At 39.6% G+C, this 19,745-nt stretch overlaps 2 protein-coding genes across 5 annotated transcripts in view; both read left to right on the top strand.

Moving 5' to 3' along the window:
* The first annotated feature begins 5,752 nt into the window (after positions 1-5,752).
* On the top strand, positions 5,753-9,411 carry GJE1 (gap junction protein epsilon 1). Its single transcript, XM_027634229.1, has 3 exons — positions 5,753-5,870; positions 6,458-6,640; positions 7,055-9,411. Exons 1-3 carry the CDS (start codon positions 5,832-5,834, stop codon positions 7,448-7,450), a joined length of 618 nt encoding a protein of 205 aa, XP_027490030.1. The 5' UTR covers positions 5,753-5,831; the 3' UTR covers positions 7,451-9,411.
* Positions 9,412-11,525: 2,114 nt separating this feature from the next.
* Positions 11,526-19,745, top strand: part of VTA1 (vesicle trafficking 1) — a 34,945-nt gene continuing 26,725 nt past the window's right edge. For 2 of the 4 annotated variants that reach the window (XM_027633449.1, XM_027633457.1), the window contains exon 1: positions 11,526-11,671. In XM_027633449.1, coding sequence (XP_027489250.1) covers positions 11,563-11,671 — 109 coding nt within the window. In that variant the 5' untranslated portion in view covers positions 11,526-11,562. Of the gene's footprint in view, positions 11,672-11,961; positions 12,150-12,485; positions 12,538-19,745 lie in introns of those variants that run through there. The other 2 variants (XM_027633470.1, XM_027633464.1) reach the window with 2 other exon arrangements.

Raw genomic sequence — 19,745 nt, forward strand, 5'->3', positions numbered from 1 at the left:
TCTGCTAACACTCTGAATCAGTCTTTTTGGTTCCCATTGCGGGATCTAATATATGTCTTTAACACTGTGAGCTAAATTTTAACGCTGAGAGTATGATCCTTTTGCTAATTTATTTGAAAATGGGTTTATATATGAACAATCAATATGCTTCCCATTGGGAGAACAGTTTAAATTCAACATATATTTAATATTAATTTATTTGGGACAAGAGGAAGTTGAGTCTTTTCGCATGAATATCATGAGAAGAACACTTTAAAAGCTTCTATTGGCAGAAGCTTATTGCAGTTTGAGTGGAGAGAAGTGAGACTGCTTGCTTTTGTTGCACAATATTACCACTCCTAGTGCTGCCTTCCAGGAGAATTTCTTCTATCCTAATAAATTTTATCTGTCCTTTAGTCCACAGTAATTCCTAAGGTTAAGGAATTAGAAACATTTTCAGTGTGAATTTATGTTCTTGATTTTTATCGGTACTTGATTTTATCTACTCTATGTTTTTCAGAACTCTGAACAGCAAGGAAATAAGCTTTGGAGAGAGTGAGTGACTCCAGCTCAGAGAAAACAAAAATTTAGATTATGCTTCTAGTGTTGTTCAACAGATGTCTGTGTAAAGACAAGGGAATACACTCAAACAGTATGAATATAATTTCCCACAGAGGCAAAAAGGTACTGGGGGGAAGATCCACAGACCCTGACATAAACCAGTCGGAATTCAGATCTTCACATAAACTGTTCTTCATTCTCTTTTCAAACAAAATTAGTACGCCCCCGTCTTTGGATCTTATTTCAGATTACAGCCCTGAGACAATCTCATCATGCAGCTGTGACACAGCACTTGGCACAAGAGGAAGGGAGAGAGTGCCACAGGTAAGTGTCCTTAGTGTGAAAGAAGGCACAGGCACAATCAGCCAGCACAGATGGAGTGTATCTGGGAATGCAACACCATAGGGCAGGAACCACAAACGTGAGAGGCAAATACTCTTCATCAGTAATTCCCAAATGCAGGGACTCATAATCAGTTCATGTAGGAATGAGGAACTCCGCACACCTCACAAACGCCCTCTACTGAGAAGTTGTTCTGACAGAGAAAAATACTTCTTTCCCACGTTTGTGCTGCTCAAGGCACTTGATAATTCCAGGGCTAATTCCAGATTTGCACATCACAACAAGCTTTGTGTAGTCCCATGAAAATTCAAGCATATCTGCCACCAAAACTACCTGCAGTAAGAAGACTTTATTCAGTATGTGTGCTTGCACATTAAATGAAAACTGGGTTCAAATGCAGCCCTGGAAGTGATCATGTTTGAAAGCCTGATCATCAGTCACACATTAAAAAGAAACATGGCAACAACCAAGGAAGAAATAGTATTTGATTTTAAACACTGAGCATCGGGAACCAAGCCTTTCAATAAATTTTGTAGTATCACACATTAGACCAGCAGACACAGCTGGAAAAAGTGGGCATGCATTGTAACAGAGAGTGACTTCTTCCAGACAGTCAAATGTACAATAACCTTAAGTAACTCCTGTTTTCTTTCTTGTTATCTCTCAATAGAGGCTTTCTTATTTTGATGGAGGGTTTTTTTGGCAGAGATTTTCATTTCAGCTTCTTGAGTTAGGGGCTCTATTTAAAGGACAAGAGGCTACTGAAATAGATCATTTCCCCAGGTTTCAGAATACATAACAGGGTTTGCAACTGTTCCTATGTGGGTAGCTAGAAGTGGGTCCAAGAAGCAGCTGGGAAGAGTAGGCAGAGTCGAAGAAAGGCAGGGAAGGAGACAAGGTCTCTCTAGCTCAGTTTGAAATACTCCATGTTTGGAGTCAAGGAGGACAACTGTTCAGTTTCTAAGATCACATCTCTAAGGCCAGACCTCAAACTCTAAGGTTAGACATTCAAACGTCAAACCTCTACAATTCTTTTACTAGTAAAATAGCACTGGAAGTTAAACATCTCATAGGCATTGCCAGTGCACTCCCTGGGAGAAGCTGATATGAGAAGAATTATTCTAAAGATAAGAATTATTGTGGATTTGTGTGGAGAATGTCACAAATAGCATAAGCTAGAAAACTAAATATGTTTAAAAGAGAAACACTAAGTTCAACTATGGCTGCTCAGGGATAAGCTAACTAACATAAAATATGTCTGATATGTGCCATGTAGTCCTTTCCTCTTCAAGACTCCAGGGAACAGAAGAAATACCTACATTCTGTGGTTAATGCTGGGCTCCGTCTAACACCAGTACTATATCCCTGGAGCACAGGGCTACAAGCAGAAGTTTGTGGCCTCTCAAGCCTGGAAAGCTCCAACAAACACCAATATAGAAATTCTTCCTGTTAAGTCTGTATGGCTAGCCAAACCATGTGTAGAAAAGAATACTAGTGATTCATCATGTGTATTTCTTAATTTTTTTAGATTAAATTGACTTTGAATTAATTTTTTTAAAAAAAGTGGGGAAGAAACTGTATTTATGACACATCTTCCCATATTGCGTGGCATGGCTGAGCCATAGAATCATAGAATTCTCCTGATATCCAACTTAAATTTCCCCTGGCAGAGCTTAAACCCGTGTCCCCTTGTCCTATTGCATATCCCTGTCCAATAAACCTAGACACTAGTCCATCCCTCTCAGCTCTCAGACTTTACATCCTGCCTCCTATTTTTTGTGCCACATATAAATCAGCAGTGAGGAGGATCTGAGGAAGTCACCTGATTCCTAAGACTCCTGGCCTAGCGGAAGGTGAAGCAACCTCCATCTCAGGTCCAAACTGAAGTACAGGCACCAGTCTGCAACTGATAGAGGCTTCCACTGGACCTAAGCTTCAACACAGGGAACTCTGCAAAGCAAAATGGACATTCAGGTGCTTCCAACATTAGACAAAGCTGGAAAGCTGTCAGAAACAGCTGTTCTCTGATATTTAGCATGCTACCTCTCTTTTTGCAGAAAAAAACTTATTTTATTGATACCAATTCAATTCTTTGTGCCATTTTCACGGTGCTGTTTCTTTCATGGCACAAGGGTAATAGGGGTCACTACATTTAACAATTCTATTAAAGCAATGAATTGGATGCTTAATGTTAAACACACAGCTCATCCCTCCAAGCACAACTGCAGCTTTATGCATGCGTTTAGATTCCATTTGTTTTACTGTGATTATTCAGTAGGACTCCAACTCATTAAAAGGTTAAAGAGCACATAGCTGAGTTGCCAACTTGAGTCGAAAGACAGGCTTAGGACTGACTTGGAAACAAGTGTGATATCAACATCTTCCATCCCATTTGTTTGTGATAGACAATTAACAGACAGCTGCTTCTATAGATTCAAAACAAATACTGATTTTCTGTCAACAAAGTCCCATGGAATGGCTTGAGTTTTGTCAGCAGACTGCATTCAAAAGGACTGCACAGTGCCAACTTACTCTACTTCCATCTCAAGTTATCCTCCTAATGTGGTGTTGCAAAGCACATTATTGAACACACATGACAAAAGAAAAACATTGCTATTAGTTTCTCCTAGTGTGAAGATAATGGGATTCCTGTGCTTGATCTCACATGGCAGGTATTGAGCCACTTCAAAGAAAGTGACAATTTTATTGTGGGCACATTTATCACACTCAGTGGGGTTTCAGTGCAGATGCTCATGGGGTTTGTAGTGGGTTTATTTGATGACCTCTCCAGAATTTATTATTTTTTTTTTTAGTTCAGTGCAGCTGTATTCCTTATGTGTTCCCAGAACTAAATCAGGGCATTGCCAGATAACTTTTTAGCATCTTTATCACAGGACAGAAATTCAAGTTTCCATAGTGCTGTTTCTGAAGTTCTACAGAGAATGATTTGATTGTCTTAGATTAGATGATCTAGACAGGTAAGTAATTACATAATCCTCACCTAAAAATAACAAGATACAAAGTAGCTTTTGTATAGTGCAGCTTTTTTACCTAAAATGTGTTCTTAAATATTGTTTCTGTCTATAGTAGAATCAAATGCTGACCGAACTTCATGACTATTGTGTGTTCATGTGCATCAATTAACGTGCAAATAATTACTACTATACCAAGCATAATGAAAAGCACTGAAAGATCCATCTCCATTTAGAAACTAGGAAATTTTCAGTTTTCCTGTTATTGCGTTTATAAACATTTCTGCTTAAAGAGATCATAATAAATACTAAAACAAGTATTTTTTAAAGTATATTCAGCAACAGGTTTTCAATAGCAATTCACATTTTAAATAATGAAATTACTGAAATATTACTGACAATAGACATCTGCACAGTGTGCTGAGCTAATTTAGTCATTGCATACTATTGTGGGAACATTCAAATTACTTTTGGATGATAATTAAGCTCCAGATATATTATGTATTGAAAAACAATTCACTGTAATCACAATTACTGCATTTTGGTGAAGGTTAGTCACACAGTCTGAGAACCACAGTACTTTATTGTAGATTACATACCACTATGAGGCATTATTGCTTTTAGTTCATTCCACATACGCAAACCTCAGCATTCACTCTATGCAGCAGAGCAGAGCAGCAGATTGCATTATTAAAAGTTTGGAAACCCAGTCTCGGTGTTACTGATACAGCACCTTTTACAGTACTCCATGAGATAAACAGACATTTCATAACTGCCTGAACTAGAAATTGTAGTAAATAACATGTACTTATTGAAGCATTTTTCAACTTCTTTGCAATTGAGCTACTTCAGCAGACACGGGGCAGATTCCTCTTACAAAGGATGTTCTGATGTCTTACTACAGTTATTTTAATGATGTCATTAATACAGTCACATTGAGGTACCTTGTACACACACAACAGCTAAATCCATACATAAAATGAACCATGATTCCCATTTCTTCCCTCCTTCTGCCTAGGCTTCCACGCCTCTAAGCATTCATCACAGAGGGCACAATGCCTTTTGTTACATCAGCCTGAAGTCACGCCCCAGCCAGTTATAAGGGAGGTTCTCTCATGATAGAGGTAAAAGAATAAATGCCCCTCTTTGGATTTGTCATCTGGATTTTACTTTCTTGTGCGCCCAGAATACCAAATAAACTATTGCGCTCCAGTGACTGACAAGTTAGCATTTGCCCCTTACTGGTTTCCTGTCTTCTTCTTCCTCTCTCCATCTTCTCGTAAAACTCCCACTGGGTTCAGACCACTGAGTTGAGGTACATCCTTGAGGCTATTTAACAGCAGGAGTATCTAGCATCCGTATGGGCTCACATGCCTAGCTCTTCAAGAGATCTTTCAACTGCACATACTGACTAAACTGGCAAATTATCAATTGCAATTATAGCCATTAAGTTATTAATAGCAATTTTAGAGTGGTTAATAATATTTGATTCAATTGCTGGTTCTTTGAATTCATAATCGTGGACCAACGGATTCCAAGTCTTGTTGCGTCCTTTCTTTTTTATTGGACTTAGTTAAAAAGCAGCTATTAAACTCTGGATGTTCCGACTCGCTGGGTGCCGGGTCCTCCAGCCGGCGGCAGCCCCGATAGCGATGCGCCGGGTTCTTAACTGGGACCGGGGACGGGCCGGGGTGATGGTCGGTACCGCGGCGGTGAAAGGCCGGCGTAAGGCAGCGGGGCAGGGGCAGGTGCGCAGCCGGCAGGGGGGCGGCGGGGGCGGCCAGCGCTGCTGACGGTGCTGGCCCGGGATTATCGTCCGGCGCCGACCGACCCCGCTTTTGCTGCGCCCCTGCCGGCCCGACCGCGGGGGCCCGCCCGGGGGCAAAGGGCGGAGCGAGCCGGGGTCGGGGCCAGGGCCGGGGCCAGGGAGGGCTCCGGCTCCGGTCGCCGCCGCCCACGGAGAGTACCTTCCCAGACATGTCCCCCAACTACATCCGGAGCTTCTCGGAGGGATGTGTGAGTACCCGGGGGCGGCTCCCCGCGGCACCGCCCGGAGCCGGGGTCTGGCCCCAAACCGCGCGGGGGCCGCGCCGCGCCCGCCGCCCCCGAGCACAGGGCAGCGGTGCTGCCCGGGCGGGATGCTGAAGGCGGCTTGAGGGGGGCTGTAAATGGCCCTGTGGGGACCTGAACTTTAATTTGCAGGAATAAGTATGGTTATAAGTATGGTCGGGTTTGATGGGTGGAACGGCGGTCCGTGCTTTGCCATCACCTGACATGATGTCAACAGCAAAACGAATAGACTTTGGGTCGAAGCGCTCAGCTCCGTCTGGCGCGTTCTGCAGCAGTGGAATACAGATAAAGGCAGTGAAACAAATGAACTGACATCTGCTAGACAAATGAACGTTTATATAAAATTAGTAGGAACAATAAAAGTGTTGTAAGCCGTTATTTTGTTAGAAAGCTACTGCAGCCTTCATAGGCAAACTCCTTTTAAAACAAGTAGAATAAAATAAATATTTTGGATAATGAAAAAGAGCAAGTAGACCTCCAACAATAACAGTGTTCATTTTTGTTTTTATGGTGAATAACTCTGTGATTTGCAGCTCAGGCCACCAACGGTAATTGGCCAATTCCACACTCTTTTTTTTGGCTCAATTCGAATGTTTTTCCTTGGCGTTTTGGGCTTTGCTGTTTATGGAAATGAGGCCTTGCATTTCAGCTGTGATCCAGACAAGAGAGAGGTTAATCTTTTCTGTTACAACCAGTTCAGGCCTATAACTCCTCAGGTAATTATCTTTTTTTGTTTGTTTGTTTGTTTGTTTTTTAATTGCAAAAATCTAATATTAAGAAAATAAACTGCAAAATTTAAACATGAGTGTTCCATATAAGAAGTAGTAACTGACTGGGCTAATTATCCCTATCTTGTTTTCATTAGTATATTCCTTTAAATAACCCTTTATCTGTGACTAAATATGGATTTGTGCTTTCTGTCCTTCATAACAACAATCCTAATGTTTCAGAAACCAACTGAAATTTCAAATCAAAACATAACAGTGATTTTTGCCTTTCTTGTCATCTAAGTGTTTAAACACTTAATATATGTTAAAAACAGACTTGCAAAATGTTCCAATATGTGCGCATTTTAACTGTCCCTATGCAGTTGTAAATGATCTGACAGCTATCTTTCTGCTACATTTTAGGTATTCTGGGCACTACAGCTGGTGATTGTACTCGTACCTGGAGCCTTTTTTCACCTTTACGCAGCATGTAAGAGCATCAAGCAGGAAGATATTCTCCAAAAGTCATCCTACACAGGGTTTTATATCTTCTCTGTTTTCTTAAGGATTGTCCTTGAAGTTGTTGCTTTTTGGCTTCAGATTCAGCTCTTTGGTTTCAAAGTGAACGCAATCTACATGTGTGATGTGGGAGCACTTGAAAAAAAGTTTAACGTTACCCGGTGCATGGTGCCAGAGCACTTTGAAAAGACAATTTTTCTTATTGCAATGTATACATTTACTGTGATTACAATGATCTTGTGTGTTGCTGAAATTTTTGAGATCTCATGTAGAAGGCTAGGTTTCTTAAAAACTCAGTGAGGTCAACCACTCCTACTCATTTACCACCGTGTCCACCTGTAGTTTAAACAAAATTATTTCAAGCCACAACAAAAAACATCTCCTGTCCTCTATGTAGTGTTGCAGAAGAGAACCACATTCACGATTAGTGCTGCAGAATAGTCATCTGACATTTACTCCTTATCTAAAAACTACCACATTATGTGAATAATCTTTGTTTCCATGTCAAGACTAAAGACAATAAGATTTAAAAGAGTAACATATTTTCATGACCTGCCACAAACAATAGTTTTGCCTCCAGAGGAATGTCTGTATGTGAGGAGGAGGTAATTTATAAATGTACTGTTATTCACAAGTTTTCTGAATGCATGCGATGGGGGCTAATAAGGTTATTGACCTTCCAAGAAAAACTATTCCAAATTTCTTACATGTTCTTATGGCTTGAGAATTAAGCGGTAATGGTGGATAATCTCTGAGTACCAGAAAGCATTTGAACAGCTTCCCAATCAGTGCCACTGTTACAACCTGCATCTCAGCTCCCTAGGGCAGAGACTCCTGGTTAGAACTGTGGGGACAACATATCCATCAATACCAGCTTGCTTTGTAGTGGTCCAGCTAGTTTCACATGCTGGCTGGGAATCTCCTTTTATAAGTGAGAGAGTCACATGGTATTCTTTGTGCTACCTGGAATGCCTTACCCTCCTTATGTTTTGGCTTAAGATGTAGAAGATTTTTAATAATTTAGTATGATCCCGTTTTGAAGGAGTAAAGACTTAATTTTGCATAAGAGGCTTAAAAGTGTCAAAATAAAATATCGAAGATAAGCCTTCTCTAGACCCAATAATGACTTGATTTCAGTGAGAGTTTTGCTTGTGTATGACTGCAGAATTGGGCCCTCAGAATTTTTTCCTGTATGTGTCACACCTAACTTCCTGCTCTGACTAAAGTTGCTAGAATAACAGCTAAAAAAGAAGTCTGCATACTAAAACTATTCTCTGCAATAAGTGTATGTGGTTACGTTAGGTTTCAAACTTTATATAGGTATCAGATATTTTTGTGTGCAACAGTTTCTTCTTAGGGACTAATAAACATATCAAATTTACAAGTGATTTCCTTCTGCTGAAGTGAGATAATGGAAATAAAACAGATTTTAAAACGGGAAAGAAAGGAGGAGGTAGTTTCCTGCATAAAATGCATAAGAATAGCAATCATAACAATTAGCTATTTTCTGTTTGTTTTTCAAACATAAAAACTTGAGGTCCCAGTGACATTTGGGTCCTTTCAGGAATATTTGGGAAATTCTGGAAAAATTATTACCAAATGTTTTAGCACCAACTGCTACTTATGCAGTCCCAAACAAGGTTGCAATCCTCACTCACAATAGTAGTCCTCGTTACATAAATGGAATTGCATGATTTAGGTGTCTTGGATTTGGTTGAATCTGGGCCATTTAAAACAAAGTGGGTGACAATTGGATGTGTGATTTTTTTAATATGCTGATCAAGAACAAGATGATAAATTTCAGTGCATTCACTCTATTAAAGCATTAATGTTATTTTTTTCCCTACGAGAATAAGATATATGTTGTCTTAAACAAATGTTCAGCCAACACCATCAGATTTGTTCAACATTAAACTTACTTGTAAGTTATTTGATATTTGCAAGCATTACAAGTGGAATAAAAATCACTGTGCTAATTTCTTGTTTGCATAATGTGCCTTGTGCTTTGGTTGATACATGTTTAATTTTTCACTGTATATGTCAGTATCCATCTGGACTTATTCTTTGCAACTGAAACTTGTAATCTCAGGTAAAAAACCCTTTTTTTATTTGTAAAAGAATACAATAGATAGAACTACTAAAAAGAAGAATTTACTTTCATGTGCTAGGTACAGTTGTGATCAATGGTATGCAAATCACATTTAATCAGATATTTGTATAGTAATAAAATAACTTAATCACAACCTTGTCAGTATTTTCCCTGGTGCTTAATATTTCCATTGCTTTCTGTTCTTCTTCTGTAGTGTAGATTTCCAAACACTTCAGAAGGGTCAGAGGAGTGCCAAAACCCCCAAGCCCTCAGGGGATGTCCTTGTTAACCACCAAGAGCCTTGAAGAATAAGAACTAGCAGGGGACTGCCTGAGGACCCCCAGGGGAGCTTTAGAAGCTGGATTACCCAGCACTATGCCCTTTCCCTTGGTGGTCAAAATCTGGAACATATTAAAAAGTTTCCTTCTTGGAAATGAGATACAACACCAATTTTTTCCCTGCATTTCCTGTGAAATTAAAATAGTCAAATTCCTCTGTTTTTCATTTAGAAACAAAATGTACATTATTGCCTTTTAGTGCAAATGTTTTTCTGTGACTGATTCTGTCATTAGTTTCTGGAACAAGGTGATGGAGATATTATCTTCATGTAAAGAAACCGTTTACCCATGGTTGTCAACACTTCTTTTTCCTATATTTGCCATTTGTTTGCCTGGCATTCATTGTACTCTCAAGGGTCTCTAAACTTTTCTTTCGCCTGGTCTCCCAAACTCCCACCACTTTAATCATCATTTACATTGTTTTCTATCAGCTTCCTTCCACCCTTACTCCCTCTGAGATTGATATGCCTTCATGTGTTTCTCTGTGTTACACTGATTTTAACTCAAATGCTTAGCATATATTTGAGATGATCTGAAGGTTTGGGGTTTTATTGCCTTTATGAAAGGAATTATATAATCCACTTCGGAATTCTTTGATTCAATTCTACTTCTTTACACAGAGAACATGAAGTCCTGTCTCCCAGAACACTGAGGAAGCATTTTTGTTGCTTACATCAGGTTTACGCTGTAAGAGCTTCTTTAATTTTTTCATTGTTCTCCACCATACTTGAGCCACCTCATTTTCACAGACAGCACTCAAAGCAATCCCCAGCTCATGTGTTTGTAGTCGGTTTTGTCTCTAGTCAGCGATCATGACCATTTTAGTTCTCACTTAACAAAGAGCTGTAATTGTGATGTGATTGCATTTACATCAAAGATAGAGCTGTTCTGGGCCAGCCAGCTTCTAGCATACCACCACAACATCCCAGTCCGGAAACCACTTCTTGTTCTGTTCCCTTCTTGGTATTCTTTTTCTGTTCAGACATCATTTCCCTTCTGTTCTCTTTTCAGCACTCTCCCATGCCAGCAATGAGACAATGCCATCTCTTCTACCCCATGCTTCCCTCCAACACACATCTTTATTTATGCCCTGGTGCATTGACATTCTCTTGCCTTGCAAACAGTCATCTTGAGAACCAAGAAGAGGTTTGGCATTAGGGCTATCTAGAAGAAATTTAAAAATAATTTTAATTATGCTGTCATAACGAGAAGCTGATAGACACCGAAATAATTCATATTGCAATAATTTGTGAGATCCATTTGAAACCATTTTGCTTCAACAGTTCATGACTTTTGCTGTTCTTATCTGCTCTCAGCAAAATCAGAAATCCCTGGAGATCCTTCCAATAAGAAGTTATCTGGGAAGTAGTGATCCTACAAGATGTACGTTCCAGGGCTGGTGGGCCTGCTGACGGCTGCTGGGAAGCAGCCCAGCCCTATTAGCCAGACCACGGTACAATACGGCTTCTCCAGCGGGATGAAGGGCAGAGGTCCAGGAGAGAAGGTGCAGTTCAGCCCACGAGGGCTCCCCGGACGCCTGGTGAGCCTTGGCGCAGCCCAAGGGGCAGGTTTTTCAATCTGAGATTTTACTTGCCGGGGTACCTCCAAGGGAGGGTCTGCACAGCTCTTTGGGAAGGGAGACGAGGGATGGGAAGGGCGAGGGCATAGCCGGGGCCAGGCAGGGCCAGAGGAAGCCGCGGCCGCCCCGAGATCTCCACGCCCTTCCTCACGGCTGCTGTGGGACGCGTTTCAAGCACTAAGGGGCCACGCAGGTGGCGCTTGAGGGTGTGGGTCCGCATGGGCGGACAGACGGACACACGCGCCGCGCGGCGCGGTGCCTCCCGCCCGGCCAGCAGGGGGCGCAGTTCCGCCCCCCCTTCCCCCCTCCCCCCGCCGGCCCCCGCCCACGGCGCCCGGAGCCGGAAGCGGAAGCGGCGCGCGCCAGCCCCGGGAGCGAGAGCTGTGCTCTGCCGCCTGCGCGCGCCATGGCGGCCCCGGCCCTGCCCCCGCTGCCGCCGCCGCTCAAGAGCATTCAGCACCATCTGCGGACCGCGCAGGAGCTGGACAAGCGCGAGCCCGTGGTGGCGTACTACTGTACGTGAGTGAGGAGGAGGCGGCCGCGGCGCCGCCCCGCCCCGCCGGTCCCTGGCTCGGCCACCGCCCCCTGCCCCGACCGCCAGTCGCCGCGCCGGGCGGAGCGCCCCTCCCTTCCCTTCCCTTCCCTTGCCTTGCCCTCCCCTCCCCTGCCTTGCCCGCCTGGGGGGCCCGTGGGATGTGCGGGTTCGCGAGGGTTCGTGGGGCGGGAGGGCTCCACCTCTGGGCGGTGCCGGGCGGTCGCGGTCCTGCCCCGACCCACCTCCTGCGGGCTCTGTCCTTTTGCGGAGTTAAAGGTTCTTCGCAGGCGGGGGCGTATGCCCGCAGCCCGAGTGCATGCTCGGACACACCTGTGTGAACTCCAGTGTTCCGTCAGTGTTGGGATAGCCGTAATAATTATGGTATAAAATAATACTCGAGAGCCTTTTCGAAGTTTTTCTCCTCCTGAAAAGACCTCCTTTCTGTCCTGTGTATCTGAGTAAGCGTTTAGGGTTTAAGAGTCTTTGGTCCTGCCGGTAGTGTTCATTTTATTTTCTGTGGGGCTTTGTCACCTTCTCAGGGTTCTCAAAAGGGGCGAGTGGGTGGCTCTTTTTCTCTGTGTTTCACTGAAATGAACACAGCAAAATCTTACTGTAGAACTTCAGAATTAATAGGCAAATTTTTTAAGCTGACATGGCTTCTAAGCTAATGGTCGTCAGGGTAGACTGTGAGCCTTTCTAAAAACCTTTTCATAGCGAACTAAGAAATGCGAGCCTGCTGTTAGTCTTAAATTCCTGTTACAGTTAAACCACACTGGGAAAATGCCTGAGATCACCAGAAATGTCTGTTTATGTCTGTGACGACCACTACCCTTAAGGGGAAGGAGGGTATCTAGTCACAGTGTTGTTTGTTTTTTTCTCTTTATTGAGATGCGAAATCATCTGAGGGGTTTACTTGGCTTGTCTTCAAAAAGAGCTAAAAAATAAATATAGTTTAATTTGTAAGGATGAATTCATGAAATTGGATCTTCAGAAAGCTCTGAAAAATCTGTCAGTTCAATGACAGAAGAATAATATAAACTTTTATGTGTTATGCAGGAATACTGCACTAATGTGGAAAACTGCAACCAGAGAAGGGAGATAGCCACATATTAGAACATTGGTTGTTCTCAATAGTATTTGCTCTTTATTTAATGGCAAAACATGAGACAAGGCACACTTTGTGTAGAAGGAATTACCAGTTAGGTCAAGTTACACTGATTTTTTGGTTTGGTATTTTTTTGTGCGTGTGTTTCTTTGGGTTTTTCTATCAGATGTAACACCCTATCTGGCTAGACAAGAAAAACACTAGCACTTAGTATAGATGACAAGATACAAGTCTGTTTTTGTTTTAAAACAGGAATGATTAAGTGTCTGGACTCTATTTTTCTTTGTCTTTTCAATTCTGAAACTTTATGTAAGTCTTATTGTAGAGGGAAAAAAAGCCTGTGTTGGATAATTACCATTTTCTGTAAAATTGTGTGCCTTGTCTGTCCGAAGCAGTCTGAAAATTTTATTTTTTCATTTGAATACTTCAACACATCTGATTAATTACTGAGTACAGTGAAGGCTATATTCTAATTAAAGTATTACATAAAGTGAAAAACAGTGACTGACACCTCTTTTTCAAGTTAGGTCTTGCTCAGATCCTTTGTTCTTTTAAATACACAAAGGAGAAGAGTTAATTTTCGCCAGTGTTCCACTGGTGACACTTATTTCCTCCCATGGTGGATGAGTATTGTCTGGATTGACTAAAATCCGTTTCATAGGATTTTTTTTTTCTTCATTTAGTTCTGGCTGTGAAGCAAGATTTATGAGCCATTAATTTTTAACATCGTGGGTTTAGAACAATTATGTGAAATCCCAAAGTATTAATTATTAATATTGCTACTGTCCAAAAAATGTGCTGTATATACTGCTAGCATTCAATGAATAATAAAAGCTTTACTGAAAAGATAGGTTTTTAAAAATGTAGGTCTGGGTATACAAAAAAGTTTCAGGATACTTTTCAGATAACGTTTTGAAAGCAATGCAGATTTATGTAGAGTTAAAGCAGTGTTTCTCATTAGGTGCTTCACTGAAAAAAGTGAACATCTCTTTGTTTAGCCTTTGAAATGTGTTTCAGAGGAGCTCTATACATTTTCTATAATGTATTGTGTGGGGGGAATAGTGTGAGGAAATCTCGGTGTGTGCTGGAACATGTGGTTTTCTCTGTGCTGGTGCTTCTCCACCAGCCTCATCTGCAGATGCATCCCTGGCACTGTGTGTCCTGGGAGCGGGAGGCTGGTGTGGCCCAGCAGCCAGAGGGGGCCCTGCAGTGACAGGTCATGTGGTGAGTCAGTGCTGCACGTTCTATCACACACAGCAGCTCTGTGAGGCAGAACCATCTGACTTTTGGTCATCTGCTGGGTGTAACTATCGGTTACGTGTTTATAGCTTTGGAATATTGCCGTAAGTGGCTCATACCTATAACAAAGCTTTGGTCCTAGTATTCTTAATGTTTCCATAGCACAGTAGTTGTCAGTATGGACATATGTTTGCTAGGTTTTGATTTATGTTCATTTTAGTTACATTCCACTTGTATATTTCTGATAATAAGAGCTGTGACGCGAATTAATTTGAACATCAAAAGCAAAAATCTGACAAGATATGTTTGCAACCTAAAATATTACTTTCTATAGCTTAACAATATAATTGTCAGGAGTTACTACTTACTGCCATGAGAGGTGATGGATAGTGCACTCTTAAAGCTGAATTTAAATGGCAGTTACAGATTTTATTTGCATACACTGTTTTACATTTTTATCTCTTATGTTTTTTGGGGTATAGTGCATTTTAAGCATTAAGCTAGCATAAATCAGTGGTGCCACCTAAAGAAGATACCATAGTCCTCTGGCCTCTCATTCCCAACCCTAGTATGATGAAAGCCAGTAGTAAGCTATTTTTCATCCAGGCCAATTCACTGCTTCTTAAACAGCTGTACTCCCACACAGGCAAGGACAAGGAACAGGACACCATGACGTGGGGTGAAGACAGGACTCCCACTCTTTTGATAGTGCTGGCATATATTAATTCAAAGAAACAGTAATTTAATGAACATTGATCTGTTTTACACAGTATGAATAGCTACAACAGGGATTATTTGTAGTTTTCAACTGCCACATAATTTTCCACATGAGAAATAAAATGTAGAAAAATCTCGATGTTCTTGCATGCTGTAACACATCACAGATACTTTTTGTTGTGGTACTTCCTAGAAACACTGGAAAAATTAAAAAAACGGGTTTATTGGTGGTAGTCCTGTGTATTCCTTACGAAACCTTTGTCCTTAACCTCCTTTACAGGTATTCAAATTCCAAGCAGCATATGATCAGTACCTTTATATGTTGTGTGTAAACTGTTACTTTCTTAGCTCTGTCATTAGTAGATGGACATAATTGATTGAAACAATAAAAATATGATACTGTCTGGAAGCAAATATAAATTTACTTGGTTGTGAAATGTGTTCTACTTAGAACATAGGCTGTAAAGAAATAAAAAAACTTTTTTAAGTTGTGCAGGACATGATCTCACAAAATAATTCTCCTTAAAAAGAGATTAGACCCTTAATGGTTAATGTATGTAGCTGTTTCAGGTTCAGTAAAGGTCAGCTGATTCAGCAGGTATAAGGGAATACCAGAAATCTACGCTACACTGGTTGTCTAGCAAAAGGCAAATAATTAATTGGTAGTCAATAAAATAAATTTTTATGTTGAAAACTTAAATGAATCTGACTGTTTGACTACTTTGAGATGTTATTCTACAGACACAAGGAGGCAGGCTCTGATAAAAAAATCTCTGGTCTGTAATAACTGAAGAAATTATATCTCTGGCATAGACAGTTTGACTCAAAGTAATTTTTTTAACAATTGTAAGTCTTGAGAGTAGCTGTGTCTTCCAAAAATTTCTAGTTTAGAGTTTAAAGCAAGATTTTCCTTAATGGCTGTTGTTTCAGCCTTTCAGTAGTGTTGTTAAGCTCTTTGCAAAGATGATTGGTAGTTTATTTTGGACTTCTGTACTTACTGGGCATTGATGTTCTGATTCAAAAGTATTGAGAGAATGCGAATGAGTTGCCAGAAAGGGACTGATGTTTCATGATATATAACACCCTAACACACAACAGTGTTTGGATATCTAATGGATGCAACATGAGAAATTATGATTCTAGTAACTTCCAAAAAGCAGAGCTGTGATGACTTTTGCTTTACAGTGTGCTAAACATCAAAAAACATTCATGTGATATCAGTAAATTTGATCTTAAAAAAGGTGTGAAAAATTCTTCAGTTTTTAAATTCTTGACATGCAAAAACACCAGAGAAATGCTTCCGAAGGATCTTAGTATTGTATTAATGTTTCTGGTTTTGTGAGATCAAGCAGGAGAGAAAAAGCAAAAGGGACAATTTTTGTTCCCAGATCTAGTTGACAAAGTCTTGAACCAAAAGATTTCCAGGGCACGAAATAGGCTTCTTCTTCCAGTTTAAGCCAAACTGGAGGGTGTTCCACAGAAGATTTGTGCTCTAATCACTACAAGCTGTTTTATCATTGTGACTTGGCGATAACTAATCCAGAGTAGCTGCCTTGCCCTCCTGTTGCATTCTAGAGATCTCAATTGCTATAAATCCTACATTTAATGTAGTTTTTCTGATTTAACTAGAAATATTTCCTTTTCTTTATTAGACTGTAGAGACAAGCTTCTAAAAATGCTGGTAATTTAAATATTGTGCAAAAGCTTAGAAGCTTATGAATTCCAGTCTTATTCAAATTTTATAAGATCAAAATTAGTCCTTAAACCAGACTGAAATATGGTAGTGTAAAATACAGAGTAATTTCCTGGGATTTGTGATAGATATTACTAGATTATTTGTCAGCTAACCTTAATAGTTACCACTTGTTTGTCATTGGAAATTTTGTCTCACCTATTTATCTTGTTTACAAGTTCCTATTATTCAAATAAAATGGAATTGTAATGTAACTTACTGTAACTGTCAGGAATTTTAAGTAAGAGACATTTTATTTGAGATCATTTTGACTTGACAGAATTTGTCTAGCATGTTACATTACCCTGAATTATACTGCTGTGAGTCCATTTTCCTCACTAAAACTTAAAATATTGTGAAAGAACCCGAGGGGACGAAGGGGTCATGATATTTGCTTTCTCTGGAATGTTTTAGGTTTTTCAGTTGATGCTGCCAGTCTAATATCTTGTCTTTTGCTAAGTTTTCTTCAGCATCTTATAATGAAAAGGCAGTATAAGGCCCTTCAAAGTTTGTTTGTCAGAACTGTTTAATCTATTTTTAAAAGTCTTTGGATTCAGACAACTTGGGCTTAGCCATGTAGAAATACCATATATTTATGATTTGCATGCAGAAATTGCATGACTGAAATATGGCACATTAATGTTCATGAAAGCAAGCATAATTCATTTTTATATGAAAATGTGTTTCCAGTAGTATCTCTTGCTTCCTACATTTGTATTCCAGCTGTTGGCTTCCTGTACCAAGCAGTTAACAAATGTTTTTCTGTCAGTGGTTTTACAAAGGGAAGAGGAAGGTGAAGAATATGAATGAGTAATAAATTATGGCCTGAAAAAGCTTTCATTTCTTAATCAGAATAAAAATATAGCTAAAGTTTACTGCAGTGTTATTTGTTACTGTTTTATTGCAATTTGTTACTCTCAAATGTCGAAAATATTCCAGTTGCTAATAATTTTTCCTTTTGAATGCCAGAGAATTAAATATGTACAGGGAAAAAAAATTTAATCTTTTGATCCTGTTAGGCCAGGAAAAAGAAAGATGGGTAGGAGGACAGAATTTAGAACATAGAATCAGCGTTTTGTGCATGCTTGCTGGCTGGAACTTTTGTTCTCCAGTATTTTTTACTTGGCACAGAGTTAGTTTAAAGTGGGAGTGAGGGGAGTTTCAGTTGTTATCCAAACATAAATCTCGAGTAACTTAATGTGTATGAGAATGAATGCCTGGCACATACGAAAGACAAAATACTTTCTCTGAAATTGTACTGGGTGTTAGCAAAGGAAAAATAACGTGACATAAATGAAGGCAAAGAAGTTTCTGTAAAGCTCACTGTATAATTCCATCCAGCACACCCACACTTAGTATTTACTGAACAAAGATTAAGGGCAACAAGTCAAGATGTATATTTTGTAGTTGTCTTAGCAAAACATTTTTGTGAGAATGATAACTTGCCAAGTCTTTATGAATTTGAAGATAAATGTCCTGTCTGCAAACTGAGAGCAAGCTCTCTTTTAGTTAATAATTGGCAAAACAGTTCTTTGTGTATAAAATTACAAGTGACTTTAGCTCTACTTATAATATTCATTAATATTTAGACATTAGCTCTATGTAAACTCCTTTACCTTGTTAGTGCTTTACTTTATGCATATGCTACTGTTGTTGGCTGCATTAAAGTCTTTTTTGCTACCTGACTTCGATAAAGGGGGCAAAAAATAGTTGTGTCTGTTATTAAGGTGAAAGCATAAAACAAAAAGAAGGAATAATTTCATTCATCTGTTTGTTTACAAGAATTCCAGAACTTCATCACAAATAGTGAAGAGAGATGAGAATTACAGGTCCCTTAATTCCCAGATTGTCTACTTTCTTCATATACTCCATTTAGGCTTAAAAACTTGAAAACTTTTGCAGCTACAATGTATGGTTGTAGTTGTCTTTTTACGTCCCCATTTCCAGAAGCTTGGCTTTTCACAAAGGAATTTTTTTTATCAAATGTTACTAAGCAAATGGCCCCTTTAAGTCTAGCTGTTTAGTTTTACAGTATATTACTGCGGTCATCAGGGGCATGCACTTTGGACTTTTTTTTTCTATGAAATAATTTTGATGTAAAATGGCATCTCAAGTATGGTATTTTATAAGGTAAAATAATGCATTCGTAATACAGAACACTAAGAGGATTTCTTTCTGTGGTGTCCATACTGTTCGGGAGATTAACTTCCACTTGTTAGAAGTTGAACTACTTCCATTAAAGCAAAAGTTTTGTGACTTAGCAAGCACAGTAATAATACATGCCACTGCTTTTGCAGTATTACAGGAACCAAAACAGCTGTATTTAAAGGAATGTAAATAATTACTCTCTTTTCTTTTAGATATGGAGGGGAGGGGGCAACTGAACTCTGTCACTGTCGACTTTCTCAGCAGAGAGTTGGAGGCAGTAAACTTCTAGCCTCTTGCTTATGAGTTATTTGCTACTGAGATTACCTGTCAACATACACATGGCAGACAGTTCTTTAACCATTAATTGCCAGTTTAAAATTTGACTGACGATATTAACACTGGAAAGTTACATTTTGCTCATTGTTGCTGAAAATTTAGTCAGTTTGCCCATTTGCTGCAAGTTAGACAGGAAAAGGGCATTAATAGATTTCCTTCACTAGATGAAAACGTATTTTTCAGTTACTATTATGTATCTTTACTATAAGTAATACTTGTGTGATGAAGTACACACAAAAGTAAAAGATATGCTAGAGACTTCTAACACCTTAATTGGCAAAGGTAGTAGTATCAAAACCAACACAGTCTTACAGATAGCCTACACTTGGGACGTTTCAAAATTAGAGAGAGCAGAGAGAATGGCAAAAGATGCAGATGTGGAAAAACCTGCATTTGGAATTTAATTGTTTGCCTTAGGAATACAATGTAATAATACTCAAAAATGGAAAGCGTAGAACTAGTAGACACTTTTTCCTGTTGTCGGTAATAAGGGAAGGAATTTGAAAAGAAATTACTTACTGCTTATTGCTTTCAGATTCACTCACATATTGCTCTTCATACAGATAATTTCAAAAGCAAAATTTTGAAACATTAAAAATATTATTTTTATTTCAGTGGTGTCTTTAAATACCAAATTATTTCCTTGTCTTCCTGTTTTGTTTCTGTCTCTAGAAATCTCTAGTTCTTTCAGTTTTTCAGCTGTTTTACATGCTGTTTGCTTGATAAGTTTAGTGATTGTTGATAGAAGTTTTCTATCCCAGAGCCCTACTTTTGACT

Source organism: Corapipo altera, unplaced genomic scaffold (assembly GCF_003945725.1).
Source record: "Corapipo altera isolate COAL_440 unplaced genomic scaffold, ASM394572v1 2b, whole genome shotgun sequence".
Classification (NCBI taxonomy): Eukaryota; Metazoa; Chordata; class Aves; order Passeriformes; family Pipridae; genus Corapipo; species Corapipo altera.

What these genes read in the sequence shown, in the direction of transcription:
- GJE1 (XM_027634229.1), top strand. Translation starts at nt 5,832, where the DNA reads ATGTCCCCCAACTACATCCGGAGCTTCTCGGAGGGATGT. An exon ending in GGAGCTTCTCGGAGGGATGT is followed by an intron (nt 5,871 to 6,457) that starts GTGAGTACCCGG and finishes TGTGATTTGCAG; the next exon opens with CTCAGGCCACCAACGGTAAT. An exon ending in TCAGGCCTATAACTCCTCAG is followed by an intron (nt 6,641 to 7,054) that starts GTAATTATCTTT and finishes GCTACATTTTAG; the next exon opens with GTATTCTGGGCACTACAGCT.